At 59.1% G+C, this 19,798-nt stretch overlaps 1 protein-coding gene across 2 annotated transcripts in view; it reads right to left on the reverse strand.

The window, feature by feature from the left end:
- GNAO1 (G protein subunit alpha o1) overlaps positions 1-19,798 on the reverse strand; it is a gene marked incomplete at its 5' end in the record, with an annotated part of 164,627 nt that overhangs the window by 15,505 nt on the left and 129,324 nt on the right. For both annotated transcript variants that reach the window (XM_080828916.1, XM_080828917.1), the window contains 3 exons: positions 3,024-3,153; positions 5,020-5,148; positions 10,312-10,472. In XM_080828916.1, coding sequence (XP_080685042.1) covers positions 3,024-3,153; positions 5,020-5,148; positions 10,312-10,472 — 420 coding nt within the window. The remainder of the gene's footprint in view (positions 1-3,023; positions 3,154-5,019; positions 5,149-10,311; positions 10,473-19,798) is intronic.

The following is a 19,798-nucleotide window of genomic DNA, read 5'->3' on the forward strand; positions in this document are numbered from 1 at the left end:
CGGGAAGTCAAGGGCAGCCCATCCTGAGGCCCCCACACAGGCTGGCAGAGAACAAGGACGGCGAGGGTGGGAGGCGGGAGTGGGCGGGGCTGGCCGTCACAGCAAGTCACCCGGGGGGCCCTGACAACCTGGTGCTTTCAACTCTTAACTGATGGTTTCGGTTGGAGGGAGGCACTTCATACCTGCCCAGCTTGGAGCGTCTCCCAGAATCTGCACATGGTTTTGGCCTTGGTTTGGCCAGTGAAGGCCCTGCAGGCGGCGGTGATGAACGATAGTGGCCTGAAGAAGTGGCGGCAGGCCGAGGCCCGGGGCCGCTGGAGCCACCGGCCTGGGGTATGAGGACAGGATGAAACCCTCGGGCTGCCGGGGTGCAGTGGGCGGGGCGGCTGGCTGGCGGGTGTGGGGGGCAGCCCCGAGGCCCCCAGAACCCCTGGCCAGGCTCCAGGAGCTGTCTGTAGACTCCTCTGTCCCAGCAGGCCCCACTCCTGCCCCAGGCCAGGAGGGATGTGCGGGCTGACCACGGAGGAAGTCTGAGGACCAACGATGGGTCAGCAGGGTCCTGCTTTTGCCTCCCGGGGCGGAGTGTCCGTGTCCCACAGCTTGTCCTTTCACCACACCCTGGGATGGAGCAGCCCGACCGCGGCCCGCTCCCGAGCGCAGAGTCCGATGGGCCTCACCGCTGCCCACAAGGCTGCTCGGCCACCGTAGCCATTTTGCGAAGGAGGAAGGGAGAGGCTGCCCACGCTCGCCCAGTGGCAGGGCCAGGGCCCGGCTCTGCACCAGCGCTGTGTGGCTCCTCAGCTGCCCAGTGCGGCCGTGTCCTGGACACACAGATGTTTGCTGAGCTCTCTCGCCATGGTATTGTTCTTGCTGTCCCCGTGGCAATGAGCTGCCTTTGTGAGTGGCTGTCCTGTGGTGAAGCCCATTCACTCTTCCCAGGGGGCACCCGACGCCCGCTTCTGGGTGGAAAGGGCTCCAGGACAAGCCTGTTCCTGGCCTTGGCTTCCCCAAGGTCCTGTGCTTCAGCCCTGGTGCAACAGGGGCCGGGAAAATGGGTCAGGAAGACGAGAGCGGGACAGTAAAGGCAAGAAGAGAAGGAGGCGGCGGGGCCCGTGGGCCGTGCTCCCCAGAAGGTGTGCACACGCAGTGATGGGGCTGGCGAGGAGCTTCCGGAGGGCCGGCCGGGCTGGACAGGGAGGGCTGTGCGAGCACAAGGCCTGGCACCTAACCAGACCACAGACACGGGTGACTGAGGGCCAAGGAGCTTGGGGCCCCATGGTTGCCAGACCCACACGGATGTCCCTTTGCTTCGACCTGGTGCTCCAGAGGTGAGTGAGAGGCCCTGCCCCAGGGCTGTGGAGCCTGGGACTCAAGGTTTAAGCTGCGCGCAGACCCGGGAGGGCAGCTCACAGGGGAGAGGCGAATTGAGAGAGCGGGGCCCTCCTGCCCTCCGGCTCTCTGCTTTCTTTGCAACCCGTGGGTTACAGACGCGGTGCTAGCCCAGCCCTGCTTCTTACTCCCGGGCTTTGGAGGGAGGAAAGATGAACCGAGTGGAGCCCAGACCACGTGGGTGGATGCCACTGTCGGTGACGAGCAGCTTCAAAACCATAGAGTCAACCGGCGGAACAGTGAGAGAAGTGCCAGGGCCGTCCCTGGGCAGGGGTGCATAGTGGGTGTGGCGGGTGAGTCCGGGTCCCAGCACAGCCCAGCGCGGGCCTCTACCCACCACCCGGCTCCAGGGATCCAAGACGCCGCAGCCGGCCGAGGCCACTGACAGTGACTGTACTACCAGAACGAGCTCCCAGCCAAGGCCCTAGGAGCCTCACCCCTAGACAAGGCAGGGCTTAGGGGCTTTGCTGGAACCCAACTCAGGGGTGCAGCTGGCCCCAAAAGAGGAAGGACAAGGCAGACCAGCATGGGGTTCAGCCCCGGCCCCTTAAACCCCCTGCTGGCGGCTCCGGTCCCAGTCTGCCAAAAACCTCATCCCTGTGCCAGTCCCTCCCCACAGCGCGGCACCCCAGCCCGCAGCCCACCAGATGTGCCCAGAAGGCCTGCGGGACCAGCAGGCCAGGACTGAGACGGGACAGACCGCGAGAGACCGCCTTGCTCAGGGCCTGCCGTGATGACACACGGCTTCACGCCCTCAGCGCTGACTCTTGAGAGGCTGGGGCCCAGGGTCTGCATGTGCGTCCCACAGATGGGGCTGACCCCACAGCCAGGACCCCATGACCCCCTGCAGGAGCCACGGGCTTGTCTCCAGGGACCCCGCAGGTGCATCACGCTGACACCCAGCTTCCCTTGCAGACTCCGTAGACACGCCTGCTGCTCAGTGGACACCACCCCCCGACACACATAGGGACAGTCGCCAGCGACAGTACAACCACCATCTCCACGGTTCCGACGGTTTCACGCGCATTCTCTCAACGCGTCACCGGCAGCCCCGAGACGAAGTACGACGGTTACCCGACTCCGGCAGATAGCAGTTGCCGAGGCAGGGAGCGAGCGGCCGGGACCTGGCAGCATAGCAGGACCAGGCCCAGAGAAAGGCCGCACCTCTCTCCAGCTGAGGGCCTCGCTGGAGGCCGGCGTGGCCGACCTCCTCTGAGGAGGGGCCCCGTGCCCCACGCGCTCCCCCTGCCAGCCACACGCAGTGCCTCTGGCTGCAGCCCGGCCGGCGCTGGGGACGGGCTGTCGGGCCTGAGACTGGCTATTTCTGTCTTACATACGTTCTTGCTTGGCTGCACCTTGATTTCTTTTAGGACTGACTGGCTTCATTCGGCTCTGGCCCGGCAGCTTCTGGGCCTCTGCTGTGTTTACCAAAGAGGCACTGACGGCCCCCAGCGGCCTCTCCTGCAGCCGCATCACGGGGCGTCTGCCTGGTCCCCCTTCACAGGAGGGAGCGGGCACGGCCCCCAGCGGCGGAACCCCAGCCAACACGGCTGGTCCCGCCCCGGAGCCCCCAGGGCCACTGAGGCCGAGTCTCTCCGTGCCACCACAGGCCGGGCGGGCCCAGGGCCACTCACCGTGGTCTCGTCTTCATGGAGCACCTGGTCGTAGCCGCTGAGCGCGACGCAGAAGATAATGGCTGTGACGTCCTCGAAGCAGTGGATCCACTTCTTGCGTTCAGATCGCTGGCCCCCGACGTCGAACAGCCTGGAGGGGAGACAGGGAAGCTGTGAGTGGTGGGCGGTGGGGCCCAGACCGGTGTGGGGGAGCCTGGTCAAGCCCCGAGCCTCCCGGGGTGCCCTGCCACAGGATCCAATGGGCGGCCTGGGCTGTCTGCCCCGTGACGGGCTGTGCTCACGTCGGGGCTCAGAGACCTGCCCTTGTACCTCGAGAATCTTACAAAGGGGGCGCCTCAGCTGGCCCCCAATAATCGCTTCTGTGAGGCTCTCCTCTCGGGGCAGAACGCATAACCTGTCGCTGGCCTTTGGTGTGTGCGGTCTTGTCTGTGGTCTGGGCAAACCCCCGGTCCTGGGGGTGTCAGGTGGGCAGGGATCAGTGCCCGTTACGTGGAGGGAAAGGGAGGCACCAAGGGCCTTGTGAAGGGCCCGTGGTCCTGGCAAAGGCTGGTATGGTAGAGCGAGGGTCTGACCTGGATCTGCCTACAGACAAGCCTCACCCCTGCTCCATGCCACGCCTCCCCAGCAGAGGGCTACCGCCTCTCTCCCTCTAGACACCACCCCCCAGGACACAGGAGGGTTGTGAGAGGAGATTGTGGGCAGGTGTGACCACATCCTGGAGGTAAGAGGTCAGTCTCCTACCCTCATGCCCTGAGCAAAGACCCACTACCTCGGAGGCCTGGGCTCTGAGCCAGTGTGCTTGGGGACCGCAGGCCCTCCCGACAGAGGAGAACCCCTGTGAGCAGAGGCCAGTAAGTTCTGTGCAAAGAAGTAGGCTGAGTTCCTGTCCTACTACTGTCTCCTGTGGCTCCTGCTTCTGCATCTGAAATATAGGGGCATGGCCCCTGGCCTCTGTGAGCCCTCCCCAATGCTTATCCTCACCCTCTGCCTGCTGGCAGCCCTGAGCCCAGGTCCCCTCCCCATGACCAGGGGCACGGGCTGGAGACACTGAGGAGACCAGAAGGTAAGAGACACCTTGTGGGGCCATTCAGCCCATTGTTGCACTCCCCGGATTCAGGGGAGGCTCTGGTGTCCAGCGCTGCCTGTTGGGTCCAGGGCCCCCAAGACAGAACTTGAGCCCCCTCAGTCTGTGTGAGAGCAGGACGGGGCTAGGGGGGCAGTGTGGGGTCCAGCCCTCCCAGGCAGGGCAGGCGGCCACAAAGCAGGCCCTTACACTGGTCTACCAGCCTGTGGTCCCTGCTCCCCGACCTCTCCTCCTGCTTTATGGATACCCAGAAACCACAGCTGGAAGGTAGGTGGGAGCAGGACAGGGGACTCTCAGGCCTCAGCACAGGGAGGTTAGCCCAGGTGGGGACACAACTCTCCAGGAGGGCCTGAGAAGTCCAGCTTCCTTCCTTCCTTCCTTCTAAGGTGCTCTGAGCTCTTGGACTTGAGTTGTGTTCTGTGTTTGGGGACAGCCTTGCTCCTCCCAGCCCTCGGTTTCCCCACATGTACCTAGAGACAGTGGGTCAGCTGATCTCTAAGACCCCTCCAGCTCTGAGATTATCCGGGTTCTTGGCGTCCCACAGACACTGTTTGGGCCTATCTATCCCCCTTCCCTCCCCCTCCCACAAGGAGGACTTCAAGGGGCCACCTGGGAGATTTGCCTTCCTCCTCCTCAGAAGTCATCTAGGGACAGGACTCCACTCCTCTGTCCACTCCAATCCTCCCTCTTCCTTGGAGACCCACTCCAGAATGCCTCTTCCAGGAAGCCTCCCTGGTCGTCCTGGCCCCTGAACTTGGTGGAAAACAGACACACAGGCAGGTCCCTTCTTGTATCTAACTGCCTGTCCCAACTGGAAAGCTCCCCAAGGCAGACGAGACAGGGCCGAGAGGCCGGTGTTTCCCATCTGTCCCAGTGCCCTCGCCAGGGTTCGGGAAACTCCCTGGGCCTCACCTGAAGTGGAGGTTCTTGAATGTGAAGTGGGTTTCTACGATGCCCGTGGTTTTGACCCTGGTTCGGAGGATATCCTGCTCGGTGGGCTGGTAGTCGGCGGCCCCGATCCGATCCAGGCTGTCCAGGTAGCTGGGGAGGGCAACACACGGGGCCCTGGAACAAGCCGGCCCAGTCCCGGGCAGCGCCCCCTGGGGGCCGACCGTGGAAGCAACGGCGCCCCCGCCCCCCACCATCCATTGCCCGGGGGGCTGGGGGTAGAGAGTGGGAGGAGCTTATGTCCTGCCCTCACATCTTCAAAGAGCCTCTAGCTCAGACCAAGGGCTGCTTGTGCAGGGCCAGGGGCGGTGCATTTAGAGGTCAGACTCTTAAGAGAGTGGCCGTTAGTTACCTTCGACTCTTGGCACGTGTGATCATGTTTCACCCTTAGTTGTTCTGAATTATATGAACCGTTTTAGAGATTAGAAAACTGAGGATCAACAAAGGTAAGGACCTTGCCCAGCTGTGAGCCAGTCCTCGAACCCAGACATCTGGTCCACCCCCTACCAGTACTCCCGAGTGCTGCCCAGAGGCCTCTGGGCATCCGCCCGTGTTTCCAGACTTGCTTAGAGTCTACCGGGGCACTGGTCCTTGGAAGAAAGGCTCAGAGGTGACACAGCCAGGCAGGGGATGGGACCCATGTCTTTGGCATCAGGGCTCTCTTTTCACGTCACCACTGGCTCTGGAGACAGACCATGTCTTTGCACTTTACCCATCCAGCCGGAAGGGCTTTGGGGTTAGGTTTGAACCCAAAGCAGGGGTGGGATCTGGAAAACCAGGAAGCAGGGAGGTGGGCCAGGCCTGAAGGAGGATTCAGTGATCCACAGGGCTGGCTGGGCACCTACCCCTTGTGCTGGGGTAGAACCGCACACAGCCCACAGGGGAGGAGCCCCGAGGGTCCAAGCCCCAGGATAATGTGAGGTCCCAGGTTACGTGTGGAGGGGCTACCCTTCATTGACACTAGCCCTGGGACCTGCGGGGGTCAGTTTCTCAGCCTGAGGATGCTCATGGGGCTGGAGGGGGAAATGCCTTCAGCAATGAGGGTTTCCACTGGTAAACCAATAATCCAGGCCCCCCTCAAACCCTTGTGAGGATTTTCCCTGAAGAAATAAAACTGAATGAGGGAGTCCCAGGGGTAGGAGGCATAAGCTTGAAGTCACATAGTTAGAAAAGGGACCCTGCTAGGATTTGAGCCTGGATGTGCCTGACTCCAGATCCTGTGCCCTTCCGGCCTGGACCTGGCAGCTCTGGCTGCCTCAGCACCTCCCGACCAGGCCCCTGGGAGTGTCTGGACTCTGGGCTCAGCCTGGAGGAGCCCCTCCCAGCTTGTCCCAATCCTCCTAACCTCTCTGGGCATGACCCCTCACACCCCCCTCACTCCCTGCCCCACTCCCACTGCCTCTGCTTAGGAGCTCTGCTGGTTTTGAAATGACCCGCGTTCTGTTGTCTCCAGCTGGACACCAGGATGGGGGAGTCTCTGGCCTTGGCCCCCTTGCCCCCCACAATCCCAGCCGGGGAAACCTCTTTTAGACAGAAAGTCTGGCCCTCTGTCTCTCTGTGCTGCTCAGCCTCACACATGGACATGGCCAAGGGAGGGGAGGGTGAGCAACTGGGAGAGGCGCCTACTTGTTCCCCAACCCTCCATCGCCCTGGGTGCTGGGATGAGACAGTGAATACGACCAGTACCGTCCCCACCTCCCCAGAGCCTACATGTGTTTGTGTGCACATGTGCGTGTGAGATAATTAACAGTTAAGTAAGAAGGAAAGACGGAGGCAGTTGGTAAGGAGGAGGCCTGAGGAGCATTGCTATTGGGCAGAGGGGGGCTGGGGAAGGCAGGATGACACTGGAGTGGAGGCTGAGGGGAGCAGGGGTGAGCCCCTCCCCTTGCAGGTACAGAGGACACCCTGCGGTGGCGGAGGGGCCTGGGACGCAGGCCCTGGGCAGGGGTGGTGTGGTGGGAAGCACCCGTCTGTGACGGGAGGAGGGAGCTGTGGGACTGGAGTGGGGTGATGGAGGCAAGGGTGGGGCGCAGCTTGTAGGCACTTGGGCTTTCATGCTGAGTGAGATGGGAAGCTTCTGGAAGGTTCTGATGAAGAGTATGGGAACAGTGAGTCTGCTCCTGTATGGAGAGCAGATCACAAGGGAGGAGAAAGGACACCTGTTGGGAGGTCGCTGCAGCCCTGCTGGTGAGAGGCTGCTACGCTTGGGCCTGGGGGAGGCAGGAGTGGGAGGCAGAGCCCATTAAAGCCACCTCCTTGTGGTATAACGAAGCTGCTCTTAGTGGGAAGAAGAGTGGGGCAGAGCGGGTTTGGGGGAGGGAGGAGCTGGGAGTCAGTGGCACATATTAATTTGGGAAGTGCTGAGATGTCCGAATGGACATGGAGGAGGCAGGAGGGAGGGCTGGACTGGCCCCACACGAGGGAGATTTGTCGGGGTGCGTGAAGAATGGAGGCGGACGGGGCTGGAGAAGCTCACCCAGGCCCTCAGCATGGACTGGAAGAGGGCACAGGCAGCAAGTGGGGAGGGGGGCACGCATGGGGGTGCTACAAGGAGGGGGTCGAGAGCCTGAGCCATCTCAGCGGGGCGCAGGAGCAAAGCCCGAGAGGTGGGCTCTGGAGAGAGGGCAGGAGAAGAAACAGGCCCAACCAGACCATGGAACTAGCTTGTGCAGCCCCTGCTGGGACCTGCTCAGGTTCCTGGACTCCCGGGGCTTGTCTGAGCACCCTCTGGAGGGTCAAAGGGAGAGCCAGCCCTATCCACAGAGGCCTGGGTGGAGGGAGCCTGACAGCACCGGTCACCTCCCTGTCCCCTCAGGGCCCTGGTGTCCTCACCTGTTAAGTGAGGGGATTGAGCTGGGGGATATGGGGTAGGGATCTGGGCCTTTGGGAGTCACTCACACCACCCCTCGGAATTGGGCCCCGAGTCAGCCCTATGGGGCTCGCTCTCTCTCTCTCTCTCTCTCTGTCACAACAAATCCGCTGTTAACTGTTTTGTATATTGCACCCAGAATTCTGTTAGAAAAGGGGATCTGGCTGCTAAGACCAGGGTCGCAGAGCCACCCTGGACCAGGAAAGGTTTAAGGCCCTTCCTGACCTGACCGCTGTGGGTTCCCACCCTGGCCTGGCCTGGGACCCCGTCCCAGAGACAGACACATGGAGAGAAGGAGCCGGGTTTCCTCAGCTGACTTGGTGGGGAGTTGACAAATACTGACTCAAGCTTCTTACTTAACGTTATGAAGGCAACCACCAGAAGAACCACAGGTGGCGCCCGGGTGGCTCAGTGGGTTAAAACCTCCGCCTTCTGCTCAGGTCATGATCCCAGGGTCCTGGGATCAAGCCCCACATGGGGCTCTCTGCTCAGCAGGAAGCCTGCTTCCCTTCTTCTCTCTCTGCCTGCCTCTCTCCTTACTTGTGATCTCTGTCTGTCAAATAAATAAAATTAAAAAAAAAAAAAAAAAGAACCACAGGTAATCCCTTAACTAGCAAGAAGCTGGTCATGGAAGTGGGGCAGAGACATGGTTGGCGGCCAGGTGAGCTGGACTCCGATCCCGTCCCGGAGGCCACTAAATACTATGGCTGCTTGGAGGGTCAGGTTTTCCTGGATAGCACTGGGACAGGGAGATGAAATAATTACAAGTTGGAAGGGGACAGACCTGGGAGAAGGAGTTTACTATTAATTTTATACCTCTCTGTAGTGTTAAAAATTTTTTTTTCAGTGTATTCAGGTTATAATTAAATGGACAACAATTTAAGTGGAGACCACTATTTGATGGCCTGAGGGGAGTGGGGGGGTTGGGAGTGGACTGGGGCCCAGCAGGGGTGGGGAAGCCGTCTCCCAACCCCCAAATGGCTCGGGGAGATGACCTGGGGCCATTGGAGGAGTGACTTGAGTGTGCACCGGCAGCTGTGGGCACAACCCCCCCCCAACACCCCTGCCCACTGAGGCGTCCCTGGGGTGCTCATCAGGGGCCCAGGGCCCGGCTCACTACCACCTGGGACTCCCAGAACCTAGCATTCGCCCAGTAGACAGTCTAGGTGTGCAGAATTGGGGGGCACTCTGGCCTTACTCAAGTCTCTAGTTTAGTAGCTGTCATCGTGGCCGATGGAAATGGCCCAACATCTGTGAGCAAGTGCCGTTTTCTGGACCCTTGCCTCTGCGACACCACCAGGGGGTGGGCCAGGATTTCTCAGGCTCAGCACTACTGACATTTTGGTCCAGATGATTCCTTGCTACGAAGGGCCGTCTGATGCACTGTAGGACGCTCAGCCGCATCCCTGGCCTCTGTCCACTAGATGCCAGCACCACCACCCGAGTCGGGACAATCAGGAATGTCTCCAGACATTGCCAAATGTCTCCTGGGGGCAGAGTGGTTGAGCAGCAGGGGTGAGGACGGCTGAATGAGACAGGTGGTGGAGCACACACGTCCTAAGATGGTGGGTTTAAACCTAGAGGCTCCCACTGACAACTTGGGCACAAGACTGCAAAAGTGGGGTGTGGTCCCAAAGTCTCCAGGACAGAAGACCTGTCCGCCGCCCGGGCAGGCCATTCCCCGGGCGTGGAGCCCCTGCTCTGAGGAACAAGGGCATGTAACCTTAGGGACACTTGAAGTGACAGAGCTGCTGTCACGGAAGAGCCCCCACAGGCCACTTTCTCTGCCCCCCCACTTTGTTTGTCCCCCTTTCCACCTCTCCGGCTTCCACTGAGCCCCTTCCCTCGCCTTCACTCCCCCTCTCTCTTCTCCTTTCCTTCCCCATATTTGGTTATAACGCACTTTCAAAGGATATGTTTGATTATTTCCTTAGTCTTATTTAAAATATTCATTTTAAAGGTAGAGGAATGGAACGTTTATTTCCTCTAAAATGAAACAGAAATGGCATCATGTCAATTACTTTCTGCCCATATGGCTCTTGGTTTGTACTTACGGGGTCAGGGCTTCTCCGGAGGGAAAAAGCTGTTAGACTATAGACTTTCCTTCCGGAGTGCCAGGCCCTGTCCAGGGCAAGGTGGTGACGGATCCCGCCCTCTGGGAGCCCTACTGTTCGCTGTCTCTTGTGTGTTCGGCCTCCCCGGCCTCTTACCCCGGGGGTGCGAGGAGAAGCCCTTTCCCTCTCTTTCCAGACACCTTTCCTGACACCCGTGGCAGAACACGTCACAGCAGTTCTGACCTCAGCCGAGGCCCCTCCCTGTGCGCCCACCTCCGCCTCCACGCCGGCCTTCGTGCCTGCTGGCGGCCACCCCAGCCCCAAGACACTCACTATTTGGCAGAATCGTTGAGCTGATACTCCCGAGACCTGTTGAAGCATTCCTGGATTCCTGAGTCGCCCCAGAGCCGCATCATGGCGGAAAGCAGTTCTGCAGAGAAGGGCTCGGTGTCTTCCATCCGACTTACCACGTCACACACCATCTTGGCGTCAGCCTGTGAGGAGACAGGGGTGGTCTTTGAGGCTTCGGTGGGGTCACAGCCCTGGCTGGGCACAGGCTAGGGTACTGGGACCGCGGCTCAGCCCTTGGCCTGCTCAGGAAAGGCGGGCCACTAGATAAGGTGTGGACACAGTCTGGGGGATGAGAGCCATCGGAGCCTTCTGTCTGGCACGGCGACTTTCAATGTGGCAGTTTCAGCCGTGCCCCATGCAGCCTGATTGTCTCCTGTGGGCAGGAGGGGAGTGGATAGGGCTCAGCCCTCTGCCCGCCAGCTCAACCAACGCAGCCCCACTTTCATCTCGTTTGAAAACGGTTTTGCGGAGTATTTTGGGGGGAAAAAATCAATGTTTTTGACTATTATAATTTTCTCTACTTCTTACCCAGGTGGAGCAAAGTCCCTGGAATTGGGCAAATCAGGAAGAGGGACGTTTTGGTTACTTGAAAATTCCAGGTAGCTGAGGGCCTGGGCCCCAGGGGACCTGTGTCTTGGGGGATGGAGCATGAAGCATGAAGAGGCTGGTTCTCCAGTTACGTCAATATTCAATATCAAGAGCTTAGGTCCCTGGCTGGCCCAAAGCTAAAACTTAAAATTTTTTTAAAAGATTTTATTTATTTATTTGCAGCGGGGAGGCAGAGGGAAAGAGAGAGTAACTCAAGCAGACTCTGCGCTGAGTAAGGAGCCTGACACAGGGCTTGATCTCATGACCCTGAGATTGTGATCTGAGCCAAAATCAAGAGTCGGTCGCTTAACCGACTGAGCCACCCAGGCACCCCCAAAACTTAATTCTATTAATTTTTAGTTACTTATTTGCCGTTGACCTGTGGCCTACCTCTCCCTGGGGGCCGGAGAGGCCCAGTCCTGGTTAAATAAGGGAAGGGCAGAGGGTGAATAGAGAGTTAGGGAGTTCGCCTCTCTCTGCCTCTCTCCCCCTGCTCCGCGGTCTGACAGGTACCCCAGGGTGCCCTGGGAGCCCGACACTCTGCTGCCCTTGCACAGACAGCATGGCATAACGAGCAGGTGTCTTCCCCCTTCCCTTTCTCTGGGATACCACACAGGGTCCCCATCTTCAGAGATGATGGATCACAGACGTGTAACCCCAGACGGGGAAGGCAGTGGCCTCTGGAGACGCAGGGGCTCCTGGAGCAGTCACAGGACCTCCCCAGGCCCAGCACCTTGCACACACATGCAGCACTTCACAGGCTACAAAGCACGCACTTGGGCACACACACACACACACAAAGTGCCTCCTGGAGGGGTGGGGGGAGGCTTCAGTAATGGGCCTGGCTCTCTGCCCGTCTGGGTCCATACGCCCTTCTCCTCCCATCTTTGCAATTTCTGCCCCCTGAACGCAGAACACAGTTCCTCTGTCCTTGACTGTGAGGGGCTAGGGGCCACGCTCTGGCCCATATAAGGATGTGGAAGTTCCCCAGCCTGCCCTTCTGAGGCCTTGCACGACCCCGCTTGTCCTGTGGGGCCTCCGCCATCGTCATGAACACACCTGGGCTCCCCTATTCATCCCAGCAAGAGGATGGGGGACACACGGAGCACAGCAGAGGCACCCTGGGTCTCTGATCCCCAGCTGAACTCCTGCCCCATGGAAAGAAATAATTGCTACTGCAAGTGACCGAGTTAGGGAAAATTTCTTTGTACTGTTGTGGCCATCACTAATTAGTACAGTAGTCGCTGCGTTACTGTCCCCATTTTACAGGTCAGAAAACCGAGGGCCAGAGAGAGGAAGGCACTCACCTATGCTCACGGGTGGGGAGTGCCAGAGCTGGGAGTCGGCATCAGGAGGCTCGGACCCCAAGGACAGCCTCTGGGATCAGACCCACAAGTTCTGAGAGCAGCTGCCCAGCAGCACCTGTGAGGGCCAATGGTGCCTGATGCAGGGTCCACACCAAGGGCGACAAGTACTAACCACAGGCTCTGTGCTCCATTGGAGAGAACTGCTGCTTTTAATGTCGAGATGGGAGCGGGAGCTGGTGCGCCCCACTCATACCCGGGCACTTGCCCCGCTTGCCTCAGAGGGTCCCTGCAGAGGGCCAGCTTCCTGGCCTGACCTCACCGGCCCTCTGCTCCCGCCGTGTGGCAGGCTGCACGGTTTGGGACTTAGTGTTCGAGATGGGCAGGGGTGGGTGGGCACCCAGCCGGGCTTCCTTGCCCTCCTAGAGAGGTGACTCTGAGACGTGTCTGCCAGACTTTTAGAGGACCCTGGCTGCCCCAAGCCCCAATTCTTGCCCCTGCCCTGCACGAACATCCGTGCTCCCTTCATTTCCCTTCCCTTTCCTGGGTCACCTATCCCGTCCCTTGGTGCTTCCTGAAATGACCTCCCCAATAAATTCCTTGTCTCAAGGTCAACTTTTCGAGGAACCCAAACCAGGACAAGAAGGTGCCCATCAGAGCCCAAGCCCCGGGCAGACCTTACCTACTGAGTGTTCCCATGTTTCTGCCATGACAGGGCCTGCCGCAGGTCACTCTCCTGACCCCACCATACGGCCCCTCAGCACAAGCCCCCCAAGGGTTCAGAAGAACACGTCTGCCTCGTGGCCGCTGCCTGCCCCCCAGGGGACGTCCCAGTGGCCGGACAAGAGGAGAGGCTGGGAGTGCAGGGCAAGGAACAGGAGGGGCTGCCCGCTGGCTCCTTCGTGCTCACATGTGCACAGGCCCGAGGGGCCCAGGCCAGCTCCCAGTGCAGGTCAGGGGCCTAGGGTGGCAGGTGTGGGAAGCTGAGGCAAGGAAGCCTCGAGGGGGCTGGCAGGCACATGCCCTACTCTGGGCCAGCTATGGGATTTTTCAGTAGGGTCAGCCTGAGAGGATGTGCCCCTAGAGTCCATGGTACCACCAAGACCTGTGTCCTGCTCCTGGGGAAACCCCCAAGAACGAAGCTAGCAGAAGGAAGCAGGCCAGTGCCCGGGGGTTCGGGCCTCCTCATCCCCTCTGCGGCACAGCCCCAGACAAGACAGGTCCAGGGAGCCGAGTGGGTGCAGGGCAGAGGGGGGCTTGCGGCATCTACCCTGGCTGGGCAGCTGGTGTTGGCATTCCAGGGTCCCCTCCTCCGGCTGCCTTTCCCCCCATTCAGCATGCGCGGCCTGGAGCCTGTGGTGGGTGGGGCTGAGCCCTGGCTGGGGTTTGGGAGTGGGATGCCCCAGGCCTGCCATATCCCTGACCTCAGTGGTCCTCTGGCCTTGGGTGTTCATCACTAGCTGATCCCTCTACCCTCAAGCCTTTCCAGCCCCCAGTCCTCTGACTGAGCTAGAGGAAACACAGACGACTTCACCCCTGGCAGTGGTTCAAGAAGTGAGGGAAATTGCTAGAAATCTGCAGGTGTTCCTTGGGTGGGAGAGACACAAAGGAGATGAGGTTTAGCATCTGGGCACTCCGTGGCTGACAAAAGATTCTATACAAAAGTAAGTGGGGCCAAAGCCTTCTGTGGAGACTTTCCAGAACTGAGCTGAGCAGCTAGGTAGCTATGTACGCGTCAGAGGCCCGTCTACTGCGGAAGGCAGAGGGGTAGGCTCTGGCGCTGTCTACCCGGGGAAGGAAGCTGCACCTGGCCTGGAGGCTAGCCGGCCAAGCCCACAATGCTAGCCCCGACCCAGCTTCCTCCGGGTCCCGTCCCAGAGATCCCGCCTTCTGCCCACAGCTGACACGGAGAGCTGCCCACCAAGACAGGCTGGCCCCCCCAGGTTTTGAACCATGCTGGAGAGGAGTTTCTGCAGCCTCTGAGCCTCCCCTGGGGCACGGACCTGGAAAGCTGGCCCTGGGGCCTGGGTGATGGGTGCCCTCGGCAGGCAGTGACTCAGGTGGGGTGGGTGAGCAGGGGTGCTGCCTCCACCTGGGGCTAAAAACAGGCCTGTGAATCAGGGGCCTACATGCTGACTCTGCTCTCAAGTGCCTGGGTGACCTTGGGAAACCTCGGTCTTCCTCAGCTCTCCACGTGCCTGCGGCCTGTCCTGTGTGTGGCCTGTGGTGCGGTGGTGAACTTGGCCAGAGCTTTCCCAACTTCCTCCTTTGGGCCCCGCCTTCCTGGTTTCCGCCGGGTCTGTGAGAAGGGAGTCAGGATGTGCGTGAGGGCGGAAGACACCCTCGGACCTGGGTTTATAAACCACGGCTACTCTTGACTCCCTTGTTTGTCCGCCCCCCGCCCCCCGCCGTGTCCCAGCATTCCAGCAGGATGACAGCACGGTGCGGGGAAGGCTGGGACAGCTGGCTTGCTGGGCATGCTCCAGGGGACAGCCCAGAGGCTGGAGCTGTCCTCCGGGCTTCCTCTCATCCTAGAGGTGTGGTGGTGGGGACGGGGATCCTGTGCCGGTGGCGTTCCCCACCCTCCCCCAGCTGCCCTTGCTGTCTCTGCCCGGTCTCCCCCAGCTCAGCGTCCAGCACCACCACTAGCTCAGCTGCCCAGACACAGACTAGGCATCGCCCTTGGTTCTGCTGCTTCCCTTCCAGGTCCGGTGTCCTGCTGGTTTTTCCATCAAAGCCGTGTTCAGTCACACCACTTCTCCCCGTCTTCTCACACACGTCCCTGAGGCCAAGCCAGCACCGTCTTTCTCCTGGCTGCCCTCAGTGCCCCTCCCAAGGGCTCCCTCCCTCCCTTGCTTCTCTCTCGTCTGTTCCTCGCACGGCAGCCAGCAGGAGATTGTTAGTGTGACATCAATTCTCCTTAGAGAAAGAACTGAGCGCACGGACATCCAAATAAAAGACTGCATTTCCTAACTTTGCTTGCTGCTAGGTGGGGCCAAGTGACAAGTTCCACCCAATGAGAGGTCAACCAAAGCAGAGCGCCCTTTGGAAAGGCAGGTTGTACCCTTTTCTCTCACTTCTTCATTCCTGAAGCTGGAACTTGGTTGTGATGGCTGGAGTTCTAGCAGCCAATTTGGATCATGAAGATGAGGTCCATACCCTAGAGAGTAGAAAACAGCCCTAGGTCCTTGATAACTCTGCGGACACCCCAAACCTTCCGGACATTTTTAAAGAATTTAAAATAAATTTATTATTGAAATCATTATTTTTCAGGGCTCTGATATTCACAGTCACACCTAATCCTAATGGTTACAATAACTCTCTGTTTAAACTCTTTTAATTGCTTCTCATCATACCTAAATTCCAAACTTACTACCTTGGCCTTCAGCCCCTGCCTAGCTCTGTCCCAATCTCTTCGCACCTTTCCCCTCTCATGGGGGTCCAAACACACAGCCCTTCTTTCTGCTGCTCAGGCAAACCAGGGTTATTCCACCTCAGGGTGTTCTGTTGTCCCCTGATCTGTGCCTGGGCTCATCCTGACAGCGCACTGGCCACAGGCACAGCCGGTGGTGTCATGTGTGCCTGTTCCTCAGGGCGGGGACGGGTTCCTGATTTCTCACAGTTCCCTAGGTCTCACAATGTGCCTTGCATATAGCTGGTGCTCAGTGACATTTATGGGACAAAGGGTTTTTGGCACTTAAATATCAGGTATGGCCCCAATTTCTCACCCCATCCTATCTGTTCCCTGACTCTTCTTATCTGGTCGATTTCAACAGTATCTGTAGCTAATTTAATCATCACAGTAACTCTATAGGGAGCCATCCTGTGTAACAGACGGAGAGACTGAGGCTCTGAGGCAAGGGAATGTGCCCAAGACCACGCAGAGAATAAGGAGGATAGCCTGAGGCCAAGGGCAACCTTCCCTGCTCTCCTCTAGTCAAGAGCCCTGGACTTGTCTCTGAGGCCAGAGTGGAGGATGCACTGGTCCTAGCCCAGCTCCCTGGAAGGTAAGAAGGAACAGTATGAAGGGTCAGGCTTGGAAGGGAAGGAAGGACCATGCCAATTTGCTCTGGGGCCCTGTGGAGGGAGCTAGGCTGGTGCCAAGCTTAACAAGCAATTAATAGACCCATTGGAGTCCCTTGTCCCTTTGTCTGCCTGCTTTCAGGGACCCCAGGGAAGGTGCTCACACTGGGCCTGACCTTCCCACCCAGGTCTCCTCCTGGGCCAGTAGTGAGGGTGTACCCCCGCCCCCAGTCCCATTTCCTCACCACTGAGATGCCTTCCATCCCCTCATTTTCTGGTCCTAGAGTCCAGCTTCCCTGAAAGAGAGCACTTCCTCTGATCTGGTCTGAGCAGTTCGGGTGGAGCTGGCTCTGTCCCCTGGTTCCAGCAGGGGATACATGGTCTGGGCCCAGCCAATCATCCCTCTGGCCTCAGTGAACAGTTTGGGATAGACAAAGAATCCATATTTGTTAAATTAGACTACAAGCAGCCCCACTAGCCCAAACAGCCCCAGGACATTTGTAGAAGCAGTCACATACACCTCTGGCTATCCAGTTACTTGAGTCAATCCCTTGATTTTTTTCCGGGCCACGCTGGGGTGCTGACTGAGGACAGCCGGCACCAGCCCAGATGAGCGGCTGGAACGAACAACCCATCCTTCCATTCACCTGCCAGATGCTGCCGGGGGCTTGGAAGTGCCCAGCTGTATTCATCAGCTGAAACTAGGGCGGCTAACTGTACTTTTAACTGAATGCTTGGTTCTTCCAAACCTTTCCCTTCTCTTCAGGGCACCGTGCACTTTTCAAGAGACAGCGGCAAAAGGGCTTAGAGCTCAGGTGCGATAGAGAGCCTCTCCCTTCATCCCCACAAGAGATGAGATGCAAAGGGTGTGGGGGGGACATGAGCAGGACTTTTCGGTTGCGTGACCTGGGTTTACATCCTGGCTCCACAGCTTTCTAGCCCTGCGACCTGGGACTGCCCACGGCACCTCTCTGAGCCTCTGTTCCCTGATTAGTTCCCCCCTCCCGGGGCTGTCTGGGCAGATGAAAACAGCCTAGGGACGTGACGCAGCTTTGCAGCATAAAGAGCCCTGCACATGTTCGTTATTATAAGCTAAGATGAAGTCCCCCAGACACAAACAACAAGCTGACATAAAATAAGCCCGCTTTTGTACAAGACTTTTCAGGCAAGCAGGATCGTCTTGATAACAATAATCACAGTAATTATAATAATAACCCCTTTCATTTGAGGAGTTGCTTTGGATCTTTCAGAGTTTTGCTCCATCTCTAATCTCCCAGGCTAAGTGAAGTGTGAACACACGGGTGTACAAGCGCATGCACACGCAGGCACCCAGTCTTCTAGAGGCAGGGAAAAGCCAGCACCTGGCCCCGCCCCACCCCGCCCTGTGTGCTGCAGTTACCTGGGCCCCCGCCAGGGGGCAGGAACACACAGGCCAACGGGAGTGGGAGCGCCACGGACAGCCTGAGTGCAGAAGACCAGGCAGGACAGGGCCAGGCAGGGCCGGGCAGGGCCGGGCAGGGCCGGGCAGGGCCGGGCTCAGTGGGTGTCTCTGCCTTCCTCAGGCTGCGGGGATGTCCTCCCAGTTCCTCAAGGGGAAGAGGCACAGAGACCCCAGCTGCTGGAGGCCTGGCCTCTGACTGCAGTCCCGGCAGGTGGAAAATGGTGGGCTGGGCACTCAGCAGCTGTTGGCCCAGCCCACCCAAGCCTGGACCCCTGAGGCAGCAGGGCGGTCGTGTTCTCTCTCACGCGCACACCCAGGGGAGAGCCCTCGCTTCCTGTCCGCGGCAGGGCCTTGGGACCGTGGGTGGAGAGGGGGCCACACCCTCACCCCTCTGGCAGGGGCCCACCCTTCTGGCCCTGGGCTGGCAGATGGCTCCCAAACTGGGAGCCTCAGGGAGGGGCTGCCACACCAGGGGCAGCTGAGACGTTTGTGAAGTGTGTTTGTGAGTGGTGACCGTGGGGGCCTACATGCATGTAGTGGCTGAGGGCAGATATCCTTGGGGCTTTCTTCACTTGGGCTTCTGGGTTTCAGCAAGGCCTGTGTCTATAGCACACTGTCTGTTCACAGGGTCTCTGGAGGAAGCTGGGGGACGTCATAGGTCTACCACTTGCCCTAGGGAAGGGAAACTTCCTGGGTCCCCAGAAAGATTCTGAAGCGGATCTGGTGGTTTCTAATCTCACTTCTTATCAAATCTGCCCATCCATCCATCCATCCATCCTTCCACACATCCCTATCCTACCTATTGAGGGTGCCTACCCATCACACGTCACCCATCCACCCCCTCAGCCATGCACCCGTCCATTACCTCATCCACCCATCAGCTGCCCTCGTTCATCCATCCACTCACTTCCACACCCACCCACCTGTCCCTTTGCCTCTCTTCTATCCTACAACAGCACCTGTCTGTCCCTTAATTACTCACTGTCATGCCCATTCCTTTCACTCCGCCTTGACCTAGCTAGCCACCCACCCATTCATCCACCCATTTACTCATTTACCCATTATACACCCACTAACGAGTGCAGTCTCGGCCTCAAGAACTTTCGCGTTTGGCAAAAAAGAACATAACCGCCTAAATCTCCCCAGCCCGTTAGCTGGTCCCCCAAACACAGCAGGGGAGAACTGCCCCCGTGGCCTTCCCTCCCTATGCCCAGGTCCCCATCTTTGCCAGGGGGCTGCAGTCTTCAGGGATTTGTCCTAAGCCCTTCTGAGAACCTTCTCTGCTCTGGCCCGGGCTGCCTCCTGCGGAGGTGGAGAAGGCCAGGGTTTTCTGAAGGATTACACTCTTTCCAGCCTCAAAACCCTTGGATCTTCGAATTACCCAGAAGCAGCTCTTTCTGCTGGCTCACGATCCATCTTTAAGAGCTGGGGCTTATGGTGGAAACTGTGGCCTGAGTCCTCTGAGACCCCTTCACTGGTTCCAGCGCTTGACACCTAAATGTTTCCTCTCCGAAACCATCCGTCAGCCCCTGTGACTGGTCATGGGGTCCTACCCCCCGGCCCCAGCCCAAGTGAGGCAGAAGGAGCCGGGGCTAGTCCAGTCATTGTTTCTTCCCCACAGGCTGGCCGGATGTCTTCCTGTGCTGAGCCCAAGGCTGGGGGTGGGGACCCACCAGTCAGCAGGACCTGGACCTCTCCGGCCCAAGCCTGTAGTCAGTGGGGGCATCGGACACATTAACTGATCTGACTCCTGGGAGGAGGACGCTGAGTAAGTGCTGGGCCTGGTGGAGAAACTGGGGTAGGTGGGGGGATGTGAGAGAGGTGTGTCCGGGAGACAGGCACTCAGGTCAGCCATGCCCAGGAGGCAGGGCACAGTCTAGAGACGGGTCTTCCCTGAGGAGGAAGACAGAGACCTAATGGGAATGTCCTCGAGGACGTCAGATGTCTCTCTGGCCACTGGCTGGGCCTGAGGCCTGGAGGTCCATGTCGCCCTTAGACATTAAACTAGGAATAGCCACCTTGCCTGCACAGGTGGCCCAAGGGGCACCCACACAGACTGCATCTTGCAGGGCATCTGTCCTGAGCAGGTTAGTGTGCACGCGTGCACCTCCGA

The sequence above is a fragment of the Martes martes genome (assembly GCF_963455335.1).
Source record: "Martes martes genome assembly, chromosome: 17".
Taxonomy (NCBI): domain Eukaryota; kingdom Metazoa; phylum Chordata; class Mammalia; order Carnivora; family Mustelidae; genus Martes; species Martes martes.